Here is a 25,203-nt window from a genome sequence, read left to right as displayed (position 1 = left end):
ACTACCGAGAAGGCTACTGCAGTTTGATACCCATCAATCTTTATTCAGACTGGCCCGATTACTTTTAAAAACACCATTAAGCAGACACACACTGCCATCTCGTGAGCATCTCTAACACAGCTGCAGGCTGATTTCAGAGGAGAGGAAAAGGAGTTGCTTGGAGCAAGTAACTTAATACAGTACAAAACATATACAGACTTAAAAAATGCTGCACTGAATGCTTTGTCAATGGTATGTTATATAATAGATACACAGAGCAAAGCTAAAGTATTTTATTAATAATTTATTGTCAGTAAGAAAGACTGGCTAATGGTAATTTTCAGTAAAAACCTTTACAAGACCATTGGATCACAAATATACAGACACTATAAAAACTGTGTCATGGTGGTTTTGGTTCTAAACTGGTATGCAGAGGGTCCCCAACACACTTTCCAAGAAGGGAAAAAGATGTTTACAGTTCTAAAATACAGCAACCCATTTAAGACATTTCCATATAGCTGACCCAGAAAAATATCAGACCTAATGTATGTACAATTGAAATTGTGTGACTATGTTGAATGTTTTACAATGAAATGTCAAACCTTAGTTTTCAGGGGAATACATACAGTGATGCCCTGATTATAATAAGTCAGGGTGCCCATTTTTAATGGCACACTAACACCACTAGTTTCCGTGGAAAACAAATTCACAAAATATCTACAAAATCTAGTTAAAACTATTAAAATCAAAACTGTACATAAAATTTACAAAAAATAGGAGAAAATTAATTGCATTGGAATATAAATATATGCGTCATGCTAACATGGAGAAGTGGTATGTGATTTTTTTTTTTTTAAACATAGAACAATGTTAGGTACATAAAGGATGTTCAGAAATGGCACAGCCAATGGAAATCTTAGAATTTTCCAAATACAGTAGGTCAGGAAATGGAAAGAGGTTCATTTAGTGAAATGAATTGCATGATCCAATGCTGCCATGCCAGTTTAGCTCACTGAAACAAAAGCATTCACCATGGTTGGAAAAAAAAAAAAAAGAAGAAAAAAATAAAACAGCTCTTGAAAATTGTTCTAGATTTGATAAAGTTTGTTAGAGTCCAGGCACTTTTGTTGAGTGTGTCAGACTTCTGTATGTTGCTGGGAATCAAGTGGAGGAATTTTCACATCTTCAAAGTGACCATCATCTCCGCTCTCATAGTCACTCATCATGACTTCAGACTCCATTTCACAGCATGCCGACACATCCGAGCAGGAGGCTGTGGAAGCGTACACAGACATGGACATGTTGTCTGCGGTGGGTGCTTCAAAGTCTGGATTGAACCCCAGCGAGTACGGAGCGTACGGTTCTCTGTAGCTGCCGCTGCCGCCACTGGGGGTGGTCTGAGGTTCAGACATATCTGCAGGGTAGTGATGGGGAAGGTACTGATTAAGGTTAAATCTCTGCCTGCTCCTTGTAGAAGAACCCAAGCTACCTACAGCTGGCATGTCTCTGGGTGGCTGTATTGACTCAAACTGGTCGCTGTATTCAGGTGGTAACGGTGGAAGCTCATCAGGTGCAGGGAAATCATCAGGTGGAGGTGGAAAATCACTTTCTATGTCATAACCACCAGGGTAATAGTCTGTATCAATGGCATTTGGATCTGTGTAGAGGGGAGCTGACTCCTCAACCACTTCATAATTTGGATACTCTTGGATACCTGGCAACTGAACACTTGGCATCCAATCTGACGTATCCCAGTGATAACCTGAAAAGTTAATTGAAGAAAAAAATAGTATTACTATCTTGTATTCAAGTTAGTCTGAACTGAAAAATCAACACATTTTTTAAGACAATGCAATCACTGTGATTAGGACACTACTTGTTAATCAGCAGTTTGCCCTGGTTGCACAAAAGACATTCAACACAACTTTACTTTATGCCATGCATGAGATAGTGCATCATTCACACTTGAACTTTTACATTTTCTCAGAAATCACACCTAACATGGGAAGAGCTGTAGTCACCTATGGAACATGCTGTCACAATACATAGTTGTTCAGTGGATAGCAAAGAATCAACACCCTACCTGGTGCAGCTAAATACTTAAATGTTGCTGAGTAATTAGTTGGGGTGATGACAATGGCCTATTTTCTTAAGAATATATTTAGCATATATAACCTATGACTTCCTTACATAAAAGAAACAATTTCTATTTGGTAAAGTATTTCAGCCCATTTTAAGTGACTCTGCCACTCAAGCACATTAAAAAGTTAGCTTCACAAAATGCTGTTAGCTCTACAGGAACACCTCTGATAAAAATCTTTTGTTATTAGTAAAGACATTCCACATTCAGCTACAAGAACAAAACAGGAAAATCAAGCTTAATCATGCAAAAATCACTAGACTTGATCCTCTCTTGCAAACTCCCTTTGAATAAGTTTGTATTTGCTGGAAACTGGATATAAGCCTAAACTAAAAACTAATAATTTCTCTCATGTGAACATCAATAAAAAAATACACTGTTGTAATATAGTTCAAATCTAGTAAAGAGAAATCACTGCAGACAAATGCACAGAAAGCAACTGATAGTAAATCTGTGTTAGAACCAAATATTAACAGAAATTTTGGTGAACATCAATGAACTGCATGCAGAAGTCACCTCTTGAATTGCTGAGGTCAGGAACAGCAAAAGATTCTTTATGTGGCAGAATAAGAAGAAAAAGGAGAAAACATCTCTAGTTAGGAATCAAATAGTAGAACCAATATGAAGACAAACAATAAATAGTCACTATGACATTCAAACTGTTTTTGTCCAGTTTAATTAGCAACACTAAAGTTGTATTTAAAATTTTCTCCTGGGCTCTTTATTTGTTAAGACTTGAACAGTAGGACAGCTACTGAATTAATGTACAGCCCATCTGGGACATAGCTGTCTTGTGGTAAAATCTGAAGTCTGGAGTTTACGGAAATCCTTTTGTCAGTATATTCAGGACTTCTGCTACACAGGGTAATAGGATTTGATCTGATTTTTTTCTTTCTTTGTATCTACCCTTGTGTTTTGATACAGGGCTCCATCTATTGGCACTTACACTTTGAAGTATCTCCTGAGTATCAAGGTAACTCTTCCTTCAGTGTCTGGCTTCCATACATAAACACTGGGAAACCTGCCTCCATTTGTGCAACAATTCCAACAACTCACACTCAGAAGAGAACTGTCCTGACAAATATTAAACCTTTCTCTCTTCAGGAATCTATATTCCCTATTAAAGTCTCTAAGGATGAGTGATGCCTATCCTAATGGCAGAATCTTCTCCTAAGAATTCATACTTTCATCTGTTGGAAGACTGAAGGGACAGAGGTTGACTCTTCAGAGAGAAGTACCTATTTTTTTAAGACTGCCTAGCCCAGACAAGAAAAATACTGTTCGGACTAATGGAGATGTCAGCCTGAGCTCTGAGATTCTTAAAACATCTCTGGCCTCAACTCTAGGAGAAGGTTCTGATCAGTAGTCTGCTTAGAAGACAACATTCTTTATTTTTCCTGGGAAATTGGATGCAAAACTAAAGCCAATAGGCTTTATGATTTAGAGCACTTTCAGCAAGGAATGGAGAGATCTTGGTTTTCCTCTTCTTCTAAGGCAAAGACCCTTTAACGCGAATGGCATAAACACAAACTAGAACCGGACATGCGCATCTTTACATGACAATTGCTAGATTGGAGCTATATCTTCTCTTGCACTCGGCATTGCTGATTTGCATCAAGCTACAACCAGAGGAGCAGTGCAGAGAATACAGGCCTAAAACTGTCCTACGATGAGATTAGCTACTGCTCATGCTTCCAGGATGCCTGTTGGACAGAAACGCTTGGGGAGACTAAAGGTAAGGGCCATCTGTCCCAGAACATGACCTTGCTGCAGGCTTGAGTAAGGATCTCTGCTGCTTGAACTGACACCCTCCCTGAGGGTGCCCAAGAGCAGAGCTCCTTACCTAAGATGCTTTGAAAGAAGAAATGCTTATTAAGAGCAGAAACTCTCAAATGTTAAGATGAAGCTGAAGTAGGAAGTATTTAATCTCTCTACAACTGCAATGCATACAATGTTTTTGTTTATCTTATGGTGATACTAAAACACCAAGCAATACTTTTATCTTTGACTTGAGAACTACATCTATAATTTTTAGATTCTACCAATTAAAATCTTAGAGAAAATCTGAATCAGTTATTAAATATTTCCCCTGATAGATCTGGCCTCTTTTAGTCTTGTAATTTTCCCATTCCCAAGTACTGTGCACTGCAATTTTTTTTGCACTGAGGACTATTGTCTATAGGTACACATTAATGAAATGGCACCCTCATTAATGAAATACTCTCAAGCAATTGGAAGTCCTTGCATTTGTCTACTTTCTTTTGTGTGTCTGCGTAAATTAAAAAGGGTGTACTTCAGATAACAAACCAAAGTGAAACTTTAGCTACCATAATTGATTTTATGTTCCTACAATGGCTTCATTTTAAGTAGGACTTAGTAAAAAATATTATGTTTCCTAGTCTGTATCTAGAAATAGCATAGGCTGGATGTTATTTCAGAAAAAACTTCTGAAAACTCATGGTCATGGAGTGAATAATTTGCCTTTTACTGGAACTTAAAGTAGTATTTAGTCAATTAAAACAACAGTTAGCATTTGTATAGACTCATTGGCACTTTTATTACTACTAATATTTTGCAAAGAGTTTGTGTTTCCCAGAGGGTTAGTTCTTAAATGTTAGCAGAAAGGAAATAAAATACTATTGAAAATGTCTACCTTGCCTCTTTCTAACTTCCAAACACATACTACACACACACAAAAATATATGTGTGTGTACATATGCCCAAATATACATTCTAGGTACTGTTGTAAGGCTGCATTGTAACAAGCTACTTAAACTGAGGAGGATGTATATGGCTATATATCTCAGCTGCAGACAAAAATATTCTTTTTCTGTTTAAGAGACATTGATCTGAAGACCAAGGAAGTGAGTACTGATACCAGACTACTTTGATTCTGCTCAGCTGGACAAGGTATCAACAGGTGTGGGTGGGAGAAGAAAAGGAAGCAGAGGCTGCTGATGTTTCATCTACAGTACTGCATATATTTGCCTTTGATGTTGTCTCAATTCTGCGGGCAGCTTTAGTATTAATATTTTCAGAAGAGAGTAAGCACCAAGATCTTTTTATGCCAATCCCTTTTTTCCCCAAGAAAACACACTTTGAAACCAGTTCACAAGGCATCTACAGCATATGCAAGAAAATATTAACAGATATACAATATAAATATATTTTTTGCTATAACTTATCAGAAAGTCTAAGTAAATAATATTTTATAACTCGCATCTGGCTAGGACTACATTGCTAGAAGACAAAGTAAGAAGACAAACGTGCATTATTACGCTGCCAAAGCAGTAAATAAATATGAAAACATGTATGTACCTTCTTTTCCCACCGAGTCAACAACAGCATTGACAAGGTGTATTACAGTCACTACGGAAGCTTGTAAAAGGTATAAAAGGAGCAAATTAAAACAAACCTATAGTTAGTATCACTTTAAACAGCAGACAGATACATAAAAATCCCCCATCAACACTGTGAAATTACAGTTCATTACTGTTTTATAGAGCAACATTATTAGTGTACATGCACATTTACTCTCAGTCTAGAGAGTAGTTGCATGTAATACATAAAGCACATATCTAAAGCTCAATTTTATTCTTGCTAAACATACAAAAGTACTTGTAACTACTTGTGAAGTACATTTTGCATAAGCCAAGGTTGCTTAAGTTGTGTTAGAATTTCTGAAATGCTGCCTAAATATACTAATTTGCATAATACTTTATCTACATAGCAACAAACTAGACTTTTCTCAAGGCTTGTGTTGGGTGAATTAAGGATTATTGCATTAGACTTCTCCTTTAAAGATGTAAACTATGTTGCTGCCCTACCAATGAAAGATATAAGAAAGAAAATTTCCCTGAAATGAACTAAAAGGATAGAATATGAAAACTACCTACTGAAAATTTCTGTTACTGATCTACTTAACTTTTATATGAAGTAGAGATATCACAGTAGGAATAGCAAATTCAGGCTGTTAGATACTTATTTAAAAAAAAAACCCAAACTTAAATGAATGTAATTTTTATGTCTTCCCTTTCCCTCAAGATAGTTTTGGAATGGAGAAGGATTAATAAATCCTTCTCTTATAGGTAAATAAATCCTTCTCTTATAGGGTTAACATGAAGTAAGCACATGCAACTTGTTTGCACAGCTCAAGGATTAAATATCAAGCTAATAAATTCTGCATCTACCAGAATGGAAGGAAGGAACAGTATCTATGATGCTACAGCTATTTCTCTCAAAATGATGTGTTAATGAGTAATCAGTACATGACAGGAAATGGGAAAAAGAAGATACTAAATATATGAAAGGGTGAGGAGGGGAGAACAACACATACAACACAACACTTAAAACCACAGGAAAAGAAGTTTGAAGTTGGTATCAGGTCTACTGATAAAATGATGAGGACTGCAAGCATACCATTTTACTTTCACCAATCATTAAACCAGATAGGTTTTTTTCATGCTGGTAATAACAAATCACTCTACTTTATTAAGAAGCAGAATGTTCTTTATTCCTAAGCTAAAGGAATTTCAATCTCTTTTTTTACCAGGCAGAGACAAAAGCAGAAAGTGGAATAAAGAGTCAAAGCACACCTTAACTTAGCAAATTAAGTTACGAGACAACTGTGGCTTTGTCCAATCAGTATGACATGTTTCTGAATACATAGATGCATTCATATCAACTATAAAAGCATCTGTCATCACAATGGAAAAGACATCCAATTAATAATAATCAAACCCACAAGTATGTATGCTGATTATATTTTTATGGACTTGAGGTGTGATCAAAATATTTATTTTTTTATATTGGCTTTTTTCAATGCATGAAATGTTTTTATGCATTCATTTCAATCATGGTGAAAGCCAAATATACTGTTGTACTATAACAAAATTCCTTTTTGTGCAGTTTCCTTCATTACTAAAGTAATCAAACTTACAAGCAGTCCCTTAAACTCTGCTCTCACTCAGAACTGATCTGATCCATATGGGAGCTGAGGTCGCAGCAAGAAAAAGAGAAGGAAACAAATGAAACTGTAACACCAGAAAGCTTTTACTGAGAGCTGAACAGCAAAGTGAAAGTTATATTTGTGCACAGGCCATTTTTCAAATTCACTGTATTCTTGGATAAGGTGATACTAAGGATAACCTAGAAGAGTTTACCAAATTCTAATATGTTTTAAACACAAGGCTCTGAGCAACTTGAGCTGCATTTCACTGTAATATTCTAACAGAGAATGATTATATATAACTTTAAGGTAAAGTAATTAACAGCTGATGTAGAGATAGGTAAAATATTTTTTAAAAATTAACAGATTTGGGTATTAACACAAGCAAATACCAATATATATTAAATAAGCTACTATTTAATATATATTCAATATATGCAAATCCTACTGTTACTAAGAGATACAGATGCAAAGACAGAACAAATGAACACCAGCAGCGGTACAGAATGATTGCCTTTTACGTACCATTGTCATCACATGATTCAGACTGGAAGGAGCTGAGAGACTGGACCTCAGACATGCTTTCTCTTGCACTGTAAGGATGGGAGTTCTTTTCATCCAGAGGCTTCTTAGAAAGGCAGGGGTCAAGATCTACTACTTTAGCTGAAAGAAAAAGTTTCAAGTGAGACAATGAATAGATTCCAGATTAAAGAATCAATACAATTTAAAGTTGAGACCTGCACATTTTTACAAAACTTAGTAGAGCGTGAAGGCTGATCAGAGACAAAACCCAGTAAAGTCATAATGCGTTTTGTATTCTAAAAGGTATAGACAGAGACTTTGTACTCATATCAAAATTGTACCAGTACACACATTTAACAGGAAAGTAAAAAATAAGAATGTCTCTTACTGTCATAGTCAAAATCCCAGCTGGGCTTCTGTATTGAATCACTGTCTGAAGGTGAGTTGGAGGGAGGTGGAGGTGGCAAATTTGGTGCAACACTGCACACAGCTACAGCTTTCCGGTGACCATGTACAGAATCTGGGTTAAAAGTACTAAACTCGGGGTGCTCAGGGATAGCAGACCCTTCAAAAGAATTCCTGTCAAGATTGTTCCTGGAGTCGCTTGGAATGCTTGGAGTGTATGAAATGGGACGAACAGGAACCTGTGGTGGGATGTCAGAATAGATGTTCTTATTCAATTTTGCATCAAAACACGGTCTTTGTAAGAAGGCTGTCGTAGCTCCCAGTTGCTTGTCTTCAGATTCTGGCTGGTGCTTCTTCTTTCTACCAACCACTTTGCGGCAAACAACAAAAATCACAACTAACAAGAAGATTCCTGTGACAAAAACAATAATCCCAATCACTTCAGCTAAGCTAATGTTCCAAGATGTTGAAACATATTTATTGAGAACAATGTCTGTGCAGTGTTTGCCTCCAAATCCACGACTACAGTTGCAGTGATATGAACCATAAGTATTCTCACAAAGGGCACCATTGAGACATGGGTTTTCTACGCATTCATCGACATCAGTCAGGCACCTATCAGAAAGAGAGCACAGCAGTGATGTTTAGTTTACGTCAGTAGTCTTTGTTGTAATCTTGTTCTCAACAATTTCAGATATATTTATTATAAGGTACTGCACACTAACATGCATTCTGCTGTTTTGTCAACATCCCAGATTTCAACCAGTTTGAACTGTTAATTAATACTACTGAAATTCGATATATGTGGAATGCTACCTACCTTTCTCCACGAAAGCCTGCTTCACACTCACAAACAGGTCCATCCAAACTGTCAATACACTTGCCACTGTTTTTGCAAGGATTGTCTTTGCAATATGGACCCAGCTGGCATCTGCAAAGGCAAAACAAACAAAAAACAGCTGAATGTTACCTTACTGCCAGCAAGTTTATAATGTGGGATTCAGAGCTGTAACACAGGGGCTGCTGGTTAACTTCAGCCAGCTCCAGTATGTCTCAAATCTGAGCTTTAAGTAGGAAATACATAAAACAGAAAAAGAGTTACATTTATATCCTGTTTTCTAAGGGGTTCATTGATACAGTGAACCACACAAACATACCTTTGACCTGTGTATTGTCCTCGGCACTGGCAGATAAAATCGTCACTGACTGGGATGCAAGTCCCACCATAAAGGCAGGGGTTGGAAGCACATGGATTGACACTTACATCGCAGTGAGTTCCCATAAACAAAGGTGCACACTTGCAGTAGTAACCTAAAATCAAATACAGTATTTTTGAAAGTTGTACATGGCTTTACTGGATTTGAGATAAAATCCTCCCTGTCCACCTACAGATTTAAGATAAATTCCTCCCTACCCACCAACATGTTACAAGAGAGAAAGAGGATGGGAAAAAATAGAAATGTTTTTATCAAAAGATGAGGCAAAGTGTAACAATAGGAGTTTTCTTAATAATTTTTCTCACAAAACACAAGTTGTCCCAATAGTTTCAGAATTTTTAAAGAAAGACTCCAAAGTAGGCTGTTAAGAGGATGGACCTCAGATGTCAGCACTGAAGATTAAATCCCCACTTTGCCAGATGGACTCTGTCTACCTCATACCCCAAGAAGTTGAATCTAGAAGGCACAAACAGCCTTCCTACCTATTCAAAAACAGACCTTCTACAACTCTGGGAAACCAAGAATTACACACAAAGTTGTTTTGTCCTTCAAAGCAGAGAAGTTGAAAAGCAGTTTTGAAAACTAAAAGCAGAAGAACAAAGAGCAGCTTACCTCCATTTGAGAGTGCATTGCAGATGCCTCCATTCTGACATGGGCTGCTTGAACAGCCATCTGTGGCAGTCAGTAAGCATCCAGGAGTGACATCTACAGATTCTTCCATGTGTGCATAGTTTCGTGGCTTGCTGTTTAGGGGCAGCTCTTGTCCATTTAGTACAATAGAGTCCATACAGCCTCTGAAACCATTGCTAACCTGAGGACTTCTACCATGTCTTGTACCTTGCTGACGAATATGACCGCCAAAAAACACGTGATTGTCTAGGTTTAGTGTTCTAAGTGTACCAGGAGCGGTACCAGATGCAGTATGCACCCTGTCCAGAACAAGTCGTGCATAGTTTCCATCCACTTCAAGAGATACGGAATGCCACTGGCCATCGTTTATCTGAGTGCTCTGAACAGAGACAATCCCGGGTCCACTGCCACAATCAAATTTATATTGCAGTCTTCCATGATGGATCTACAGAGGAAAGCCACAACATCAAGAGATGGTCTGCATACTTAAAGATTATAGAATATTGATGCCTATAAAGTTTATGTTTGTTGGAGAGACAGGATGATGGTGATGTTCATAAAAAGCAGTTTAATAACACTTAATAACACTTTAATAACACATAATAAGTGTTATTAGTTAATAACACGTAATAAGTCACAACAACTGTGATTTATTCTATATGGTTCTTTTAATTGAAACACACACTTTGTACATTTTGTTCCTCTAGTAAAGCAGTCACAGATCATAATCAAAATATTATAATACGTCAATCAATACCTTTCATCTTGTGCTTTAAGTAACTTTTCCTGTACGGACTTCAGTATTATAAACAAATAAATTTCAAGTTGTTTAAAATATATGATTCAGGCAGCTTTGTTTGTTTACACATGTAAAAATTTCTGTACAAGTTTGTCACCTGGATGTGTAACACACCCTACCTTTAAGGCAATTTTCAATTATAACCATTCTACAGAGATGTGATGACTCAATCTTTTAATGACACAGAAATAGTAAGATGGTAGGAAGAAAGTTGGAGATACGCACTAGGAGATTTTAATATACCTCTAAGATACTGTAGTCTGTTCCTCGAGCATACATAACAACTGCATGAGCAGAGTAAGTTCTAAGTCTCATTGTCAGCTTCATTTCCTCTTTGTTCTCATTTTCCATGAGACGATATTTCACATAGCTGCTCCCAGTAAATGTCACAGCAGAGCCAGCTGATACTTAGGAATACAGAAAAGCATAAAAAGTATTAGCACAGGACTGGAATCAAATTTATATTTGGAAAGTAATATAGTTTTACACAGAGTTTTTTAAAGTTAATTCCTTACCAGGACATTGTCCAGCTTTGCTGTCTTGGCAAACACAGGTGTATTTTCCTTCCTGTGGATCTCCTAAACATTCAGTACCTTCAGGACATGGGTTTCCTTCACACACACTGTTCACCAGGGGGCATTTCCCTTCTGTAAAATCAAACCCGTGATTGATTTCTTTTGTATTGGTGGTGATCGTATTTTGTGAAAAGGGACTCTTAAGTATAGTAGCTGGAAGTGCCCCAAATGATATTCCTAACTAGCAGACAAGGAAGTGAATAACGGTTATGGAGCATGACTGGCACAGACTAGACAAATAGCATAAGAGTGGCTGATGCTCATCCTTATCTTGATTACTAATTCAATTGGTAAAATTGGGAAACTGGTGGTGTGGTTTAAGGCTTACCATTAGAATCATTCACCACAAAACCCAACATGCAGATATTAAATACGGACAGAGAAGGTTGGGGAGAGCAGAGAAAAACACGTCTGTATTTAAGACAGAAAAGGAATGGGCTTTAAATACATCATATGTGCAAGTTCACCCAGCAAGGTTAAGTCCTGATTTTAAAAAGCAATGTTGTTTTCCTCGAAGATAAATTAATCTTCTGTCAGAAATCTTTATCCTTACATATATTTTAATGAATAGTTATTTCCCACATACCCTCTCATTCCCAAACAAGTTTGGAAACTGTGTGGGGTACTCCTCTAAGCAGAAACAAGGAGGTATTCAAGTACTTTGCAGGAATGTACTTGTGCACACAAAACTGAAAATGGCCATCAAAATAGGATAGGCAACAACAAAAAAATTACCTTCTTTCATAAAATGGAAAATGAAGGTGTAGCTATAAAAAAAAAAATCCGCTCCCATAAACTTGTATTATGTAAACTCTTGAAATGAGGTAATAAGAAAGAATTACTCTTTACTACAAATAAAATTAGGCAAATACTATGGAGAGAGTTACAGAACATTCCTGATCTTGTCCTGTAATATAAATTTCCATCTGTGGATTACTGCTTTTTAAAACCAGAACAATCTTTTAATGGATACAGTTTCCCTTACTGTGTTTCTTACCTTTACAAAGACAAACTGCTGCTCTGTGATGACGGGGAGTGACGAAGCTCAACCTGGCTGTACTGTGGGTTGACATGATGTTCTCATCCACTGTTACTTTTTCTTCACAAAATTTCAAAGGACAATCTAGGCCTGCACAGAGCTTATGAAACACATCAATTATCCGGACACCTAAAATCTCTTCTAGGTCAGGCACAGAAGAGTTTATCTTGTGGAGCAAAATTCTCGTTGGGTGGTGAGAGCTACCAGACTTTTCAATATTCAGGAGGACATCCAGATTAGAAGGAGGATCAGAAGGCTGCAAACTAACAATCTGGATGTCATTTCTCCTCACGCCCAAGATGTTTCTCAATGCTCTCTGGAAATTGCGCCAGTAATCACCAATGAATTCTTCAGGGGACAGGTTTGCAAAGCGTATTGCGATACTGTGATTTAATACCTCTTGTGTGATTTGTCTGATGTGTACAGTAATATCAGCTGCAGTTGTAAATTTTCCATCTGTAACAGTGACATTTAGGAGGTACTGTCCTACATCTAACCTTTTGTGTGCTATTAGTTTTCCACCAGTACTGGAAACAGAGAACAGGGATTCCATTTTGGGGTCCAAACTATATGTCAAGGTATCATAAACATCTTGATCAGTTGCGTGAATTTTTCCAATGACACCACCTGAATATTCTTCCCCAAAGGCTGTGATAAAGATTTCCAGAGGCAGTATTGCTGGAGAATAAATGCTTTCCTCAATAACTCTAATATCAATGTAAGTCAAAGATGACAATGGCGGTTTTCCATTATCTGCCACCTAAAGGAAAGATGAGGACAGATTTATATTTTTGCTTTATCTGAAATTATACTGTAGATATTCATCCTGTATACAGCTGAGCTGTATTTTTGTACCCAAAATCCCACCAAAAAGTCCTACAGGAAAATGCTTTACATAAATTCTGTAACACAATTCCTAACATAAAAGTTAACACTGAAAATTTAAAAAGCTTATATAAGCAGGCACACTCAAACATGTTTTCACTTCCCCCAAGATTAAAAGCCTACAGTGCTCTTATTACCTGAAAATGCCAGAAAGTTATTAACACTAGTAGCAAATACAGAGGAAATGCACAGTAGCTGATTTCAGACAGCAGATGGTGCTTGAAGCTTTTTAATATCAAGCATGGAAACACATTACAAACTTGAAATGAGTCATGCACTAGAAATGTACAACATGCTTCACTACAATTAGGAGGTAATCTGGAAGACAAAGTAAATGTACTGTGCCAAACAGTACTTCAAAAGGAAAAAAATGCATGCAGAAAGTTAATTATGTTGCCTTTCATGATTTTTGGTCACAGAGAAGAAAACAAGAGCTGGGTACCTGTAGTGCTATTTGCTTCAGACAGTTAATCAACTATATTTAAATGTATCAGCCTAATTCAATTTTAAAGCCTTTTTGAGCACCCTATTCTCCACCCCTTTTGGACAAAGACATACACTGTTGTTGTACGAGGACAGTAAAAAAAAAAAAAAAAGAGTGGAAAAGTGAGTTAAGAGCATTCCCTTGGGTTCACTTTTTTCTTTCTATTTCTCAGCTCTTATTTTCCATCTACATTTTCCAGAACTCTTTCTCAGTTACTGAAAGTGACACAGAAGAAATAGTTTAAGAAGACCTGGAGGTATGTGAAGGTACAGAGGGGATATACAAGGCTGAGAAAGTAGAAGATATTCTGCATTGTTTAAAAGATTTTGGAATAATTTTACAAAGTACACTTTGAAGATCTATGTGGAGAGGCTGCTTTTGATTTATTTATACAAATTTAAAAAAAGAGGAGTAACTCCAGGCACAAGATTGTCTGTGGATGGGCACGTAAACATGGTATTTTTAAAAGGTAATGCATGTCTCATAGAACTACATGTCTTCATCTGTTTCTGTTAACTCCAAAAGACAGGCATGGCTAGAAACTTGTTCTCCAGTCACCCAAATAAATAACGAGAGCTTTAGCTCATGTTGGCAAAGTTTTGTTTTGCCTAGATCTCTGCCTGGAAACAAGACAAGGTAGGCAGTTTAGCTACAGAATAAATGCCCAAGGGAAACAAGAAAAGGGTCTAAACAAACAGACAAGCAAAATTATAACAAATGGACAGCAAGTAGGAAAGAAGAACCCCAGGAGAAATGGTTTTTCAATCGTGCAGATATTTAAAAATGTGCTGTAGTTTTAAACTGAAGACTTCAGAGTGTGGCACAAAGGACTGCATGACTCATGGCTGAAGATTTCGCACACTAATGCTGTGAGACGTTTGTTAATGGATAATCTATTTCCTTTGGAGAGAGCACAAGCAAATATGACTGACATGCCCATATAAGGTGACCACTGGGGAAAAAAAATCCTTATTTCTATTAAAATTACAAAAGTAAAGTCTTTTGGAGGTAATGGGTGTGTAGAGTGCATATGAGGAAAGTTCGTGTAGTTTTAGTGGGGTTTTTTTTGGTTATGTGTTTTTTCAAATGAAAGTATACCTGTAAATTAAAAAACATCACTACCTCAGTAATTCATTCAGAAAGCAACTAAGGTGAAAGCTGTCAATACTGAAAAGCACACTAGTAAAGGTCAGCTAAAAACTGAAAATGGGTATCAAGAGATCATACACAGCCATTAACTTGTGATTTGCAAGATCAAAATGTATAAATTAAATATAGTGCAAACTTGAGAAAATGCCTTCCTACAGACTTGTAAAAAATATTATTTTAAAGGAAGAGAGGAAGAGTATTTTTCCTCAACAGCCATGCCTATAATTTTGCGTGTATCATTGGAACTGGAGTCTTGTGATAGGGAAATGCTAGTTTTAATCTTGGATGCCTTCATACCCATGGATTATAAGATAATAGCAAATAATAGCAGTATGTCTATTGAAAAAAGCTAGCAAAGTGTAAAATGACAAATGGCAAATTAAAAGACAGTGATAAATTTCAAGAATCCTGTCAAGAAACTTGGAAATCAAGAGATTAGACAGGTCCAAAATACTGACAAAAAGAGGGACATTAGTAAAGTCTGCTTTAATGATTTACAGTCTCTGAGAAGTCTTTGTTCTAAATGAGTACATTTGTTTTAAGACACTTGTTTAGCTACTGGATGCCATTAAAATTGCCCATATTCATTCCCTAATAAAAAGGCACTTTTCAGCTGCTGTGCTGAAGACAAGATAGCTGAAGTACTGACAGGCTGTTTCCAAGCAGACTAGAGAACAGAAAGTGGCTTAGAAATGAAAGAAATACAAGATTCCACCCAGAGGAATATGTTAGACAGGATCTTACACTTAAAAAAAGCTAGGCACATCAGGAAGGGCCAAAGGTGCAGCTAAATCATGAAATGTGACAAAGTCAGTGTAACAGTCTATACAGAACAAATATAACTGCCTGCACATGCATTTATAAGAATACATTTAAAAAGCAAAATAAATAGAAATTAGTTACTGTTAGTGAAGATCTAAAGGAAAACATGAATCTTGCACAACACTGATTCCACATACAGGAAAACATCCAAAAACAAAAAGGTGACTTTGGGGGAATTGGCATATCACTATTGAGGGAAAAATTGCTAACAGGGGAATGATATACCTGCCCCCATTTTCATCCCAATTCTTAAACCCTAAACTAAACTACACTTAATTGAAACTATATCTGTGCTTATATTGATGGCTCCTGGTTACTAACATTTCAGTGACTCAAACAGCAAATTACAGTATCTGTGTGAATTTCTTCTTCTTTTCCCAAAGAAAATAGACTTTGTGTAAATATGTCACAATTATCCCAATGTAGACAGAATTCAACATACACTGTTATAAACAGCATTATTTGAAAATACTGCAACTGCATGTTTACTCATAAATTTTTTGCAATAGTATGCGTAAGAATATTTTGGAGATTAAAAGAAATTCCTCATGTGAAAATGAAGGTAAGAATTCTTCTTAAAAGCTGAATCTGGAAATGAAGTTTAAGAATTAAGGGCATCTACTTTTAGCCTACTAATTGTTAAGTCCTCTGTTCCCAGCTGCATAACTTATAACTGAATTTAAAAGGACTAGGTAAGATTAAAATAGTTGGTTTGAACTTTTCTCACACTAGGTTACAAAAAGTATTTGAGAGAACTTAGCTAGTTTAATGTAATTTTGGACATGGTCTGGTCTTTTTGCACAACAATGGCAAATGTAGCATATATTATAGCATTTCAGGGTCATTTTTTGAGTTTTATGCTGTGGTTTCCACTGCAGGATCCTGAGATCTCAAAATACTGCACTGCAAGTTTCAATGCTATGAAAAAAGGTCTACTGAAAATACTGTGAAAAAACGCTCAAACTTAAAAAAAGATGTTTTCAATTTCCATTGAAAAAAGAGTGTGGCACTACAGGAAAATTTTCCATTACTGCTATGTTGTGCAATATCCTTACTTTCATCATGTGGGTTTAGTCCAGCATACAGTTTCAAGGGTCAAAATGATAGTAGCAAGAGGAATTCTGCTGTCAATAGAAAATGGCTCAAGGGACCTGTCCCCTGCTGGTTTTTCAACATTCCAACCAGAAGGCAAAGGGCTTACTAAGACCACTCACCCTGTTAACATTTCACTTACACCTTACTTCTAACTGTGAGTTTAACTGAACTTCCCATTGCATCTGTGTAGATTAGCATTTAAACCAACAGATTTTGTCTATGAAGACATCACCTCATGGGACATGCCTCAAATGACTACTTGGCATGTCAGGATCTCCTAACCGAAAGACAAGTGGTAGAGTGAACATGAGGGGGAAAAGTTAATCAAATATTTACAATGCAAAACAGTAAGAGGAACATGACAGAAACATCCTACCTTAACATGAAGCAAATAGTGATCTCTCACTTTGCGATTCAGTGCAGCACTTGTGGTCAGAACTCCCTGCTGGGTAATCTGAAAAGTTCCCTCTTCGTTTCCAGTCAGGATGGTGAAGAGAAAAGGAGGGCCATTGTGAGAAGAATCCCTGTCTGTCACCACTAGCTGCAGCACACTGAATCCAACGGGCTTATTTTCCTATAGATATATAATACACATTGTTCTGTTATAATTGAGGATATGGTCTGAGGCTGATTTCCTCCTTACAATAGAAACCCCAAAAAATTACTGTCAAACCAGTTAATCAGTACAAGAGAAATCAGAATGACAATATTGCTTCAGGGAAACTACTACACTCTGAGAATAAGACTCAAAAACAGTAAAAGGAGAAAGGCAGATTTTTAAACTTCATATTGTATTTTTGAAGGTAGCTCAGCCTTGACACTTTACGTTTTCCACTTCTGGTCTGAATTAGTATTACTGTAGCCCAATTACCAAGTCAACAAAGATTTGAAATTTAGAGAAAACACCTGTTAAGAATAATCTAATGCCTTTGTTGGGAGGACAAGAAAAATACACTCCTCCATCTGACCCCTTGTGCCCCCAATTAAGAGTTCTCTCTACAGCTGTGGCTGCTACAGGCACCATCCAGTTAAAATAGGAAATCCAGGTTTTAAAATTTGCATCATAAAATCCCTTCAAGTTTGCATCATGTGGATGTCTGAGGTTTCACAGACACTTCACATACATTGGCTTATCATGTATGTTACACACACATATAACCTTATCTGACACGTGTAACACCTCTCCCAGAATACTTGTCCTTTTCTGTATCAGCCAGATTTCTCTATATACATACTTATTTGAAAAGCAAGAAAAGTAGAAACATTATTTTGAAGTACAAGATAACAAAATGCTATCCCTTTCACAGATGTAAAATCTCCTGGTAACAATACTCTGTCTCTGAGAGAGTAAATCATTTTAGCTATCAGATACTACAAAAAGCTGAAGCTTTTTCCCTTTCAGCAAAACAAAGACCATTGCTTTAAAATACAAATATTTACAGTTGGACATCCAAAGTATTTTGACTTTCCTAAAAGCTAAGCACATTTTCTAATGTGTCCAAATATATCCATCTCCAAGACAAGAGGAAATGCACACCAGCATTCTCAGGCAACTCCTCCAGCTTTTTCTCTGCTACCTTCAACTACAGCAGGCCCAGATGAATGACTATAAAACAAGAGGTCTTCCTTTTTAATTGAGTAAGGGAAATAGTACACACATGGGCTATACAGTCTCAAGTTTAAGTGAGATATTAATGTAATATTTATTTCAAGAAGAACTATAATAGGGGAAAATAAGATACATTTGACAGCGCACAAACATGAATCTATTGTTTTGGGTTTGGTTTTTTATTTGGTGGGGTTTTTTTGGGTTCTTTTTTGGTGTTTTTTTTTTAATTTGTTTGTTTTGGTTGGGTGTTTTTTGTTTGTTTTGGGTTTTTTTTTTTTTTTTTTTTTTTTTTTTTTTTTTTTTTTTTTTTGTTTTGTTTTTTTTGGGTTTTTTTTTGCTTTTTTGGTTGGTTGGTTGGGTTTTTTAAACAAGATCCAGGACATCTTATTTTCATACTGTGTGCATGTTATATATATTCACTTAGTCCTATTTTGGAAAGCTGCCTTTACAAATGATGCACACTTGTCTCAAACACAAGTGGTATTAGGATGGCACAGTGCATCAGATAACACTGTCTGATCCTCACAGATCTACTGTACCAGGCCAGGAAACAGCAGAAGGACACAAGGGATTGAGCTCATTTACATTACTAGTCTACGAAGGTCTTAATGCAATTCCTTTGTTGAATTGCATTTATTTCTTATTGGATTTAGTAAGACAGGAAGTATAGATGCTGACTCTGCTGTCTTTGCTTTAGCAGATTTCTGAATCAGGCAAGTACAGGCCAGACACCTGAGAATGTGGCCTACTGCTACCATCCTACGGTGTAAAATTAGTCAAAGGACTGGTATGCAGCCATAGGAAATTCCACTCTTGTTCTAACTGCTGCTGATCCCAGAGGAGGCCAATGGGAATTAGGGCCTAACCTATGTGCCACGGTGCAGAACACTAGCTTCATAGTAACAGGTACCTAAAGGATCTTTTTCTAAGCAGTAACTCTTTAAGACTAAAAAGAAATAGCAAAATTATTATGTATTTTAACACGCCTGTATGATTCTAAGATTGTTCTATTCATAAAAGGAATTTGTAATATATAGACATGTACACACACAAGGAATCTGATAAAGAACCCAGAGAGTTTATGCAGTCTCCCTCACTGTAAATATTCAAGAACATTCTGGAATCAATCCTGCATCCAGGACTAGACTCATATGCTCTAGGATGAGCCTGCTTTAGCGGGGAGGTTGGACCATATGACTCACTGTGGTCCCTTCCAACCTCACCCATTCTGTGATTCTTACAACTTGCAAATTTCTACATAACATGCAAACAGGAATTTTATAACCCTCAGCACTTATTTGATAAGCAGTCTCACTGGTGACCTTAAAAAATTAAAAATACAGAAAAATTCAAGTCACAAATTCGCAGTCCAATGACACTGATTTAACTATTTCACTAGTTGTATTTACCTGGATGATAACACTATAGTTTCCTTTTGAGAACACTGGAGGATTATCATTTACATCAGAAACATCAATGTTAACTGTAGTTGTGTTAAGTTTTGGTGGGCTTCCATTATCTGAAGCTTGAACTGTCAAGGTATATCCTGAAATCTAAAAAATTAATAAAAAAAAATTAAAAACATTTGCCGAAGAGGAAAAAAGTAACAAATTCAGATTCTGTTTTATGGAATAATTATTTTGGCACAACCCCAGTAAAGCTTTCCTTCATATATTTAATCCTTTCTCTTCCTCCTAAAAGTACTGATATAAACAGATGCTTGCACTTTATTATAGCAATATTAATTTTGGAACATTAAACGGTAACTTAGAGTAAGAAAATGGTGGTCATCAATTATAAATTAAATGTAAATTAATCCCAGCTGCCCTAAAACCACAAAAAACTCACCTTTTCTCTGTCTAGAAGCTTAGTCACTTTTATTTCACCCCTGGTAGGGTCAATTGTAAAAGGATTTCCTTGATTGCCATCTATAATTGTGTAGTGAATGCGGTTGTTGGAAGGTCCATCAGCATCATCTGCCATAACCTAAGGGACATTACAGTTGCATTTCAAACAGGTTGAAATAGACTCTAGCATCATTCAGATAAACTCATCCTGAAGATGAGCTCTTTTGGTCGAGCATTTCATAGTTCACAGGAGAAATGCCATCTCAATAGAATATACCAACATCACTTGATTTCCTGAATTTCTTCTGAAAGTTAAGTCATGGTCTCATGAGGAGAACATAAACATATCACATAAACATATTCTTTCCCACAGCATCTGAAGTGCCTACTTCTGAAACTTTTTCAAAGTTAAATTTTCAATTCACTCAGTGGCAAACATCTATTCATTGATGTTCACCTTCAAATCAATACTTACTCCTTCAAGACCGAAAGCATGATCATCATGACAGAGTATTTCAAAGTAAGAAACCAATACATACTGTAAGAACTGATTGTTCGAGCATAGCATCTTCACTGATTACTGCAGTGTAAGTGTCTTGGCTAAACACTGGAGAATTGTCATTGATATCCGTGACATTAATATTCACTGTTACAACATCACTTAATGAAGGTGTGCCTCCATCTGTGGCTTCCACTGTCAAGTAGTACTCATGAGAACTTTCATAATCCAAACTCTCAATGATAAAAATGGCTCCTAGGGAAGAAGAAAAAAAAAAAGCTTCACACAAACTCTGCTACTGCTGTAGTATTATGTGTTGCAACTTTTTCTTTTGACCTTACAAATACTCAGCTTCTTCAGGGCTTGATTTGTCACTGTAAAGCTAGAGTTACCCAGTGAAATGATCATGCTTTGCACACGTGAGTAAAATGATGCAAAGTTCCTGCCATTACCACAGATGATTCACAGTTTAAAACAACCTGGCTTACATTTTGTAATGTAAGTTTTTAACTGACCTAGTTAAGATAGTGTAGTCCCTAGCATACACACTGATTTGCTGGATGAGATTTTCTGGAACCTTTTTACTCCTTTCAAATATATGAAGTTTATGTGGCAATTGCAATTTCCACTACACTAGTACAATTAACTACTAAACTATTTTACTAACTACTAAAAATCTTTTAGAATTAATTTTTGGGTAGAAATCTTACTAAAAACAAAACAAAACAAAACAACCCAAACAACTTTACCAGAAACTATCTCTAGAAAAAGAACTATATAAGTAAACAAAACTAAAATTGAGGTGTTTATTGATTTTTAAGAAATAATTGTCATTAATAGGGAAAAATTCTCAACATGACCTAAATTGTACCTGAGACTAAATCTGGCTATCATACAAGCCTAAAATCTCCACTGTCATGCTGGACATGTGGTTGAACATAATAATTTCATTCCAAGCTCTCTTTAATGACATATCAAACTCCTCTAGGATCACTGCCTTTGTGGACCAATGACTAGTCTTCCCAAGCAATTTTATTTTTAATCCTTCTTTTGCCAAGCCTGGCCATTCCTTCTGTTTATATACCTTTTGTGGAAAGACCATTATGTTTCTCATTACAGATCTATGTTTCCACATGCCTGGCCCCAGAGTGGGGAATTTCTAGTTGGGAAACCCTTACTCTTGCCAGCTAAATGAACCTAATCCAAATAATAATAAATAGAAGCAACAAATAAAGCTCCCATTCTACATTTTACTGCACTCTTCTAGTAGGCATGCTGGCAAAATGGGTGAATAGACAGCAGCATCAACTTTACAGCTAGGATAATGCACAGAGATTATACACAACCTGGCTGAACTATGGAGGAAGTCAGTATGGCATGGTGCTTACTTGGCCTGAAGTAATATTCACAGTTGTAACCTGTTACCTGTTGTTGAATCGATGCTGAATTTTCCATGTTCATTCCCACTGACTATTGAGTATGTGATTTCAGCATTGGCTTCAATGTCTCTGCTTGCAGCATAGATCTGGAGAACTTCAGTTCCAACCAAAATGTCCTCTGATACACTTGCACTATACTCCCTATGCTCAAATACAGGTGGATTGTCATTAATATCCAAAACAGAAACTATAAGACTACTTGTTGAAGACAGTCTTCTAGGTAAGCCTTCATCTGTAGCCTTCAAGGTTAACGTGTACACAGCTTGTAATTCCCGATCCAAAGGCTTCTCCAAACGAATGATTCCAGAGAATTCATCAATAGAGAACTGCCCCTCTGCAGAGTTCACCAGTGCATAATGGATTTTACGGTTCAACCCTGCATTTTGAAAACAATTTTCAATTATGAAGCAGCCATTAAAATACACAACAACAGAATAATCCATCTGATAGCTATGAAAATAAGACGTGCATGCTAAATATTATCGCTCATGTTAAAAGTAAATTTCAGAAAGAGTAAAAGTCTCTTGTGAGGGGCAGAATTACTTCCAAAAAAACATTAACCTAACACTTCACTGCACTGATTTTCCGACATACAGAAAACATGAACCATGGTTCTGCTTCAGTTACAGCACTAGTTAATATGAAAAAAATTGTTAATATAAATGTAATTATAACTTTAGAACAACAGAATCTGCTTAGCAAGCTTATAATAACAGAGGAGGATATGGGAGAGTTAGGTTGCATCAACTGACTAGACTCAAAACCAGTAAATTTATTCAAGAATCATGCCCCAAAATTAACAGCAACATAATTTCTAACAACATTTCTTTACAAAACAAACCTTATAGATTTCAGGGGCAAGTACTTTGGTCCGCCTGAGCCTCAAAGACTAGTGAAGTATGACAACAACTGTCTGTTACCTTTCAAATGAGCAACTTAGCTACATCATAGCACAAAGCAGGACAGTTGTTTTAGAAAACTGAGGCAACTATTAATTAATACTATTTGATTAAGAAACTGATGAGGTGTGGAAATCATGCACTTTAAAAGTACTTTATGCTGTTGTGTTCCTTACAACAAAGCCTATGAACAAACTCTTTCTAATGTAATTTTCAGTTCATGTTCACTTAAATATTGGTAACTGAACAATGAAGACAAAGAGACAGTAAGAATCTTAACATATACATAAAGCTACAGCTTTATGAATATGTTATATACATCTTAGCATATACATAAAGCTACAACTGACCAGTGTTCTCTTGATGGTATGATCATCGATGGCTGGCTTGGGAAGCACACATTCTAAAATCCATGAATGCCCATTTACATGAACAGACATGGCTTGATAGTCCTATTGCTTGCACCAGGAGGAAAAGGATGAACCTAATTGATCACAGCATTAATACCTTATGACAGTTTAAATTCCCTACATTTTGTCTCTGCCCCCTCTCCTCTTTTTTGCAAAGACACTATAGGGATGTCTTCCAAGCTACTCACACATGAAAGTCAGATGTTAAATGATTTAGAAGACCAAAATATATCTTTCAGGAGTCTAATTCTGAATGGTATTGAACATCTGTCAGCCCTACTGAAACATTTGACACCTCTCAGGATAAAACTAAAGAAACAATACTCTAAGTCTGAAAACATGACAAAAGTATCAGTCAAAGAATGCATACCTGCATCTGCATCTGTTGCCTGCACTCTTGTCAAAAGGGTTCCAGGCTCTGTGTTTTCAAATACTGTAATGGAGTAAGTGTCAGTTGTAAACTCTGGGGCATTATCATTCACATCTTCCAGAGTTAGGATAATGTTAGCTTGGCAGAATCTTCCTCCTCCATCTGTGGCTTTCACTAGAAGATGATAAACTGCTTGCTGCTCACGATCAAGTGCCATTAATGTTTTCAATTCACCTACAAACAGCATAACACATAAGTTGATGCAAATTGCAAGGTTTAAGTACCCCTAACGTTTTTTCCCCTAAAATCAGAATAGTTAAACAACAATTTTCTTGTTTACAGTAATTTCAGCAGTGGCTAAATCAACAGCTGTACTGTATTAATTTGGGCAAAGCATGTAAGTGACCTGCCTTTTCAGCTTGAAAAGATTAGGAACTAAACCACTTTATTTTTTTCTAATGTTCTTGAAACAGAAATTAGCTAAAGTTAAACTCTGATAGGGCAGGGAGAGAATGTGTATACATGCAAAAATCCATGTGTGTTTGTGCAAAGTAAACTAAAGCATTAGAACTCTGGCTTTAAAAAAATGCAAGGTTAAATCCATGTCTGATTTTTCTCAGCTATTTAGTTGTATTCCTTCCACAGGTATCGCTATTTCTTCCTCTAACATTCCATGAATTATCACAGCTATTCACTATGAGATCTTAATTGCTACTACAGACAAACCTGTAGACCTCTAACACATACTTTCTTTCTAAAGTGACAGAAAACATGAGAGGCTACTACTACGTGTAGTCACTGTCGCCTTATAAACAGTTCAAAAAAGTATTATGAGACACTTTTTGTGAGTATTCTAGCCCTACCAATTCTCAATTTATGTAACAACACAGTAGCACGTCACACAGGTGACATTTGAAGTCAAAAAAGTCCCCCAAACCCATGAAGTAAGGTCCTTCTTATTTATTTTGTCACTGAAATTTTCTAATTTCTTCTACTTGCATTACATTTTTGTATTCATCTTATTCTATTTTTTCTACACTGTTTACCTTCCTACTGCTTGTCTACAGCAGCCTGCACAGTACAGGATTTTGGCAGTAGCTGTGACCTATACTGTAATACAAAACACACAAATGCCATGAAGACCAAAGTGAAGCAAGTTAAAAGTTGATCTCATTTATACTTTTGAGTTAATCTCATTCCAATAAAACTGGGGGCACTTCTGGTGTTTGCTATGGAAAGGATATTTGTTGCTCCATCTAACCTCATCCCATTTAATTTTCCAAAACAAAAGATGGCAGAGAGAATCTGAATGAAGATATTTCACAGTTACAAACCATTATTGCTGCTACTACAGTGAATATAAAAAGAGCAAAATTTATGGCATACTTTTATTCCAGTCACTTCAGCGTGGAAGTTTCTGCCTTCAGGGCAATTACCCTGT

General features: G+C 36.4%; 1 protein-coding gene and 1 long non-coding RNA gene across 7 annotated transcripts in view; one reads left to right on the top strand and one right to left on the bottom strand.

Annotated features, from left to right (window-relative positions):
- Nucleotides 1-257: 257 nt before the first annotated feature.
- FAT1 (FAT atypical cadherin 1) overlaps nucleotides 258-25,203 on the bottom strand; it is a 103,374-nt gene continuing 78,428 nt past the window's right edge. For 2 of the 6 annotated variants that reach the window (XM_068186868.1, XM_068186870.1), the window contains 17 exons: nucleotides 23,763-23,996; nucleotides 22,070-22,459; nucleotides 20,685-20,899; nucleotides 20,147-20,284; nucleotides 19,708-19,851; nucleotides 17,066-17,263; nucleotides 12,213-13,014; nucleotides 11,156-11,287; nucleotides 10,884-11,047; nucleotides 9,824-10,286; nucleotides 9,152-9,305; nucleotides 8,815-8,925; nucleotides 7,978-8,609; nucleotides 7,593-7,730; nucleotides 5,438-5,497; nucleotides 2,636-2,671; nucleotides 258-1,741 (listed from right to left, as the gene is read on the bottom strand). In XM_068186868.1, coding sequence (XP_068042969.1) covers nucleotides 1,116-1,741; nucleotides 2,636-2,671; nucleotides 5,438-5,497; nucleotides 7,593-7,730; nucleotides 7,978-8,609; nucleotides 8,815-8,925; nucleotides 9,152-9,305; nucleotides 9,824-10,286; nucleotides 10,884-11,047; nucleotides 11,156-11,287; nucleotides 12,213-13,014; nucleotides 17,066-17,263; nucleotides 19,708-19,851; nucleotides 20,147-20,284; nucleotides 20,685-20,899; nucleotides 22,070-22,459; nucleotides 23,763-23,996 — 4,637 coding nt within the window. In that variant the 3' untranslated portion in view covers nucleotides 258-1,115. Of the gene's footprint in view, nucleotides 1,742-2,635; nucleotides 2,672-5,437; nucleotides 5,498-7,058; nucleotides 7,113-7,592; nucleotides 7,731-7,977; nucleotides 8,610-8,814; nucleotides 8,926-9,151; nucleotides 9,306-9,823; nucleotides 10,287-10,883; nucleotides 11,048-11,155; nucleotides 11,288-12,212; nucleotides 13,015-17,065; nucleotides 17,264-19,707; nucleotides 19,852-20,146; nucleotides 20,285-20,684; nucleotides 20,900-22,069; nucleotides 22,460-23,762; nucleotides 23,997-25,203 lie in introns of all 6 variants that reach the window. The other 4 variants (XM_068186871.1, XM_068186873.1, XR_010998030.1 and 1 more) reach the window with 3 other exon arrangements.
- On the top strand, nucleotides 1,995-3,836 carry LOC137472128 (uncharacterized). Its single transcript, XR_010998031.1, has 2 exons — nucleotides 1,995-2,245; nucleotides 3,044-3,836. It is a non-coding gene; the product is annotated as an uncharacterized lncRNA (long non-coding RNA).

This window comes from Anomalospiza imberbis, chromosome 4, assembly GCF_031753505.1.
Source record: "Anomalospiza imberbis isolate Cuckoo-Finch-1a 21T00152 chromosome 4, ASM3175350v1, whole genome shotgun sequence".
NCBI lineage: Eukaryota > Metazoa > Chordata > Aves > Passeriformes > Viduidae > Anomalospiza > Anomalospiza imberbis.
This window is presented reverse-complemented; position numbering and strand designations above follow the sequence as displayed.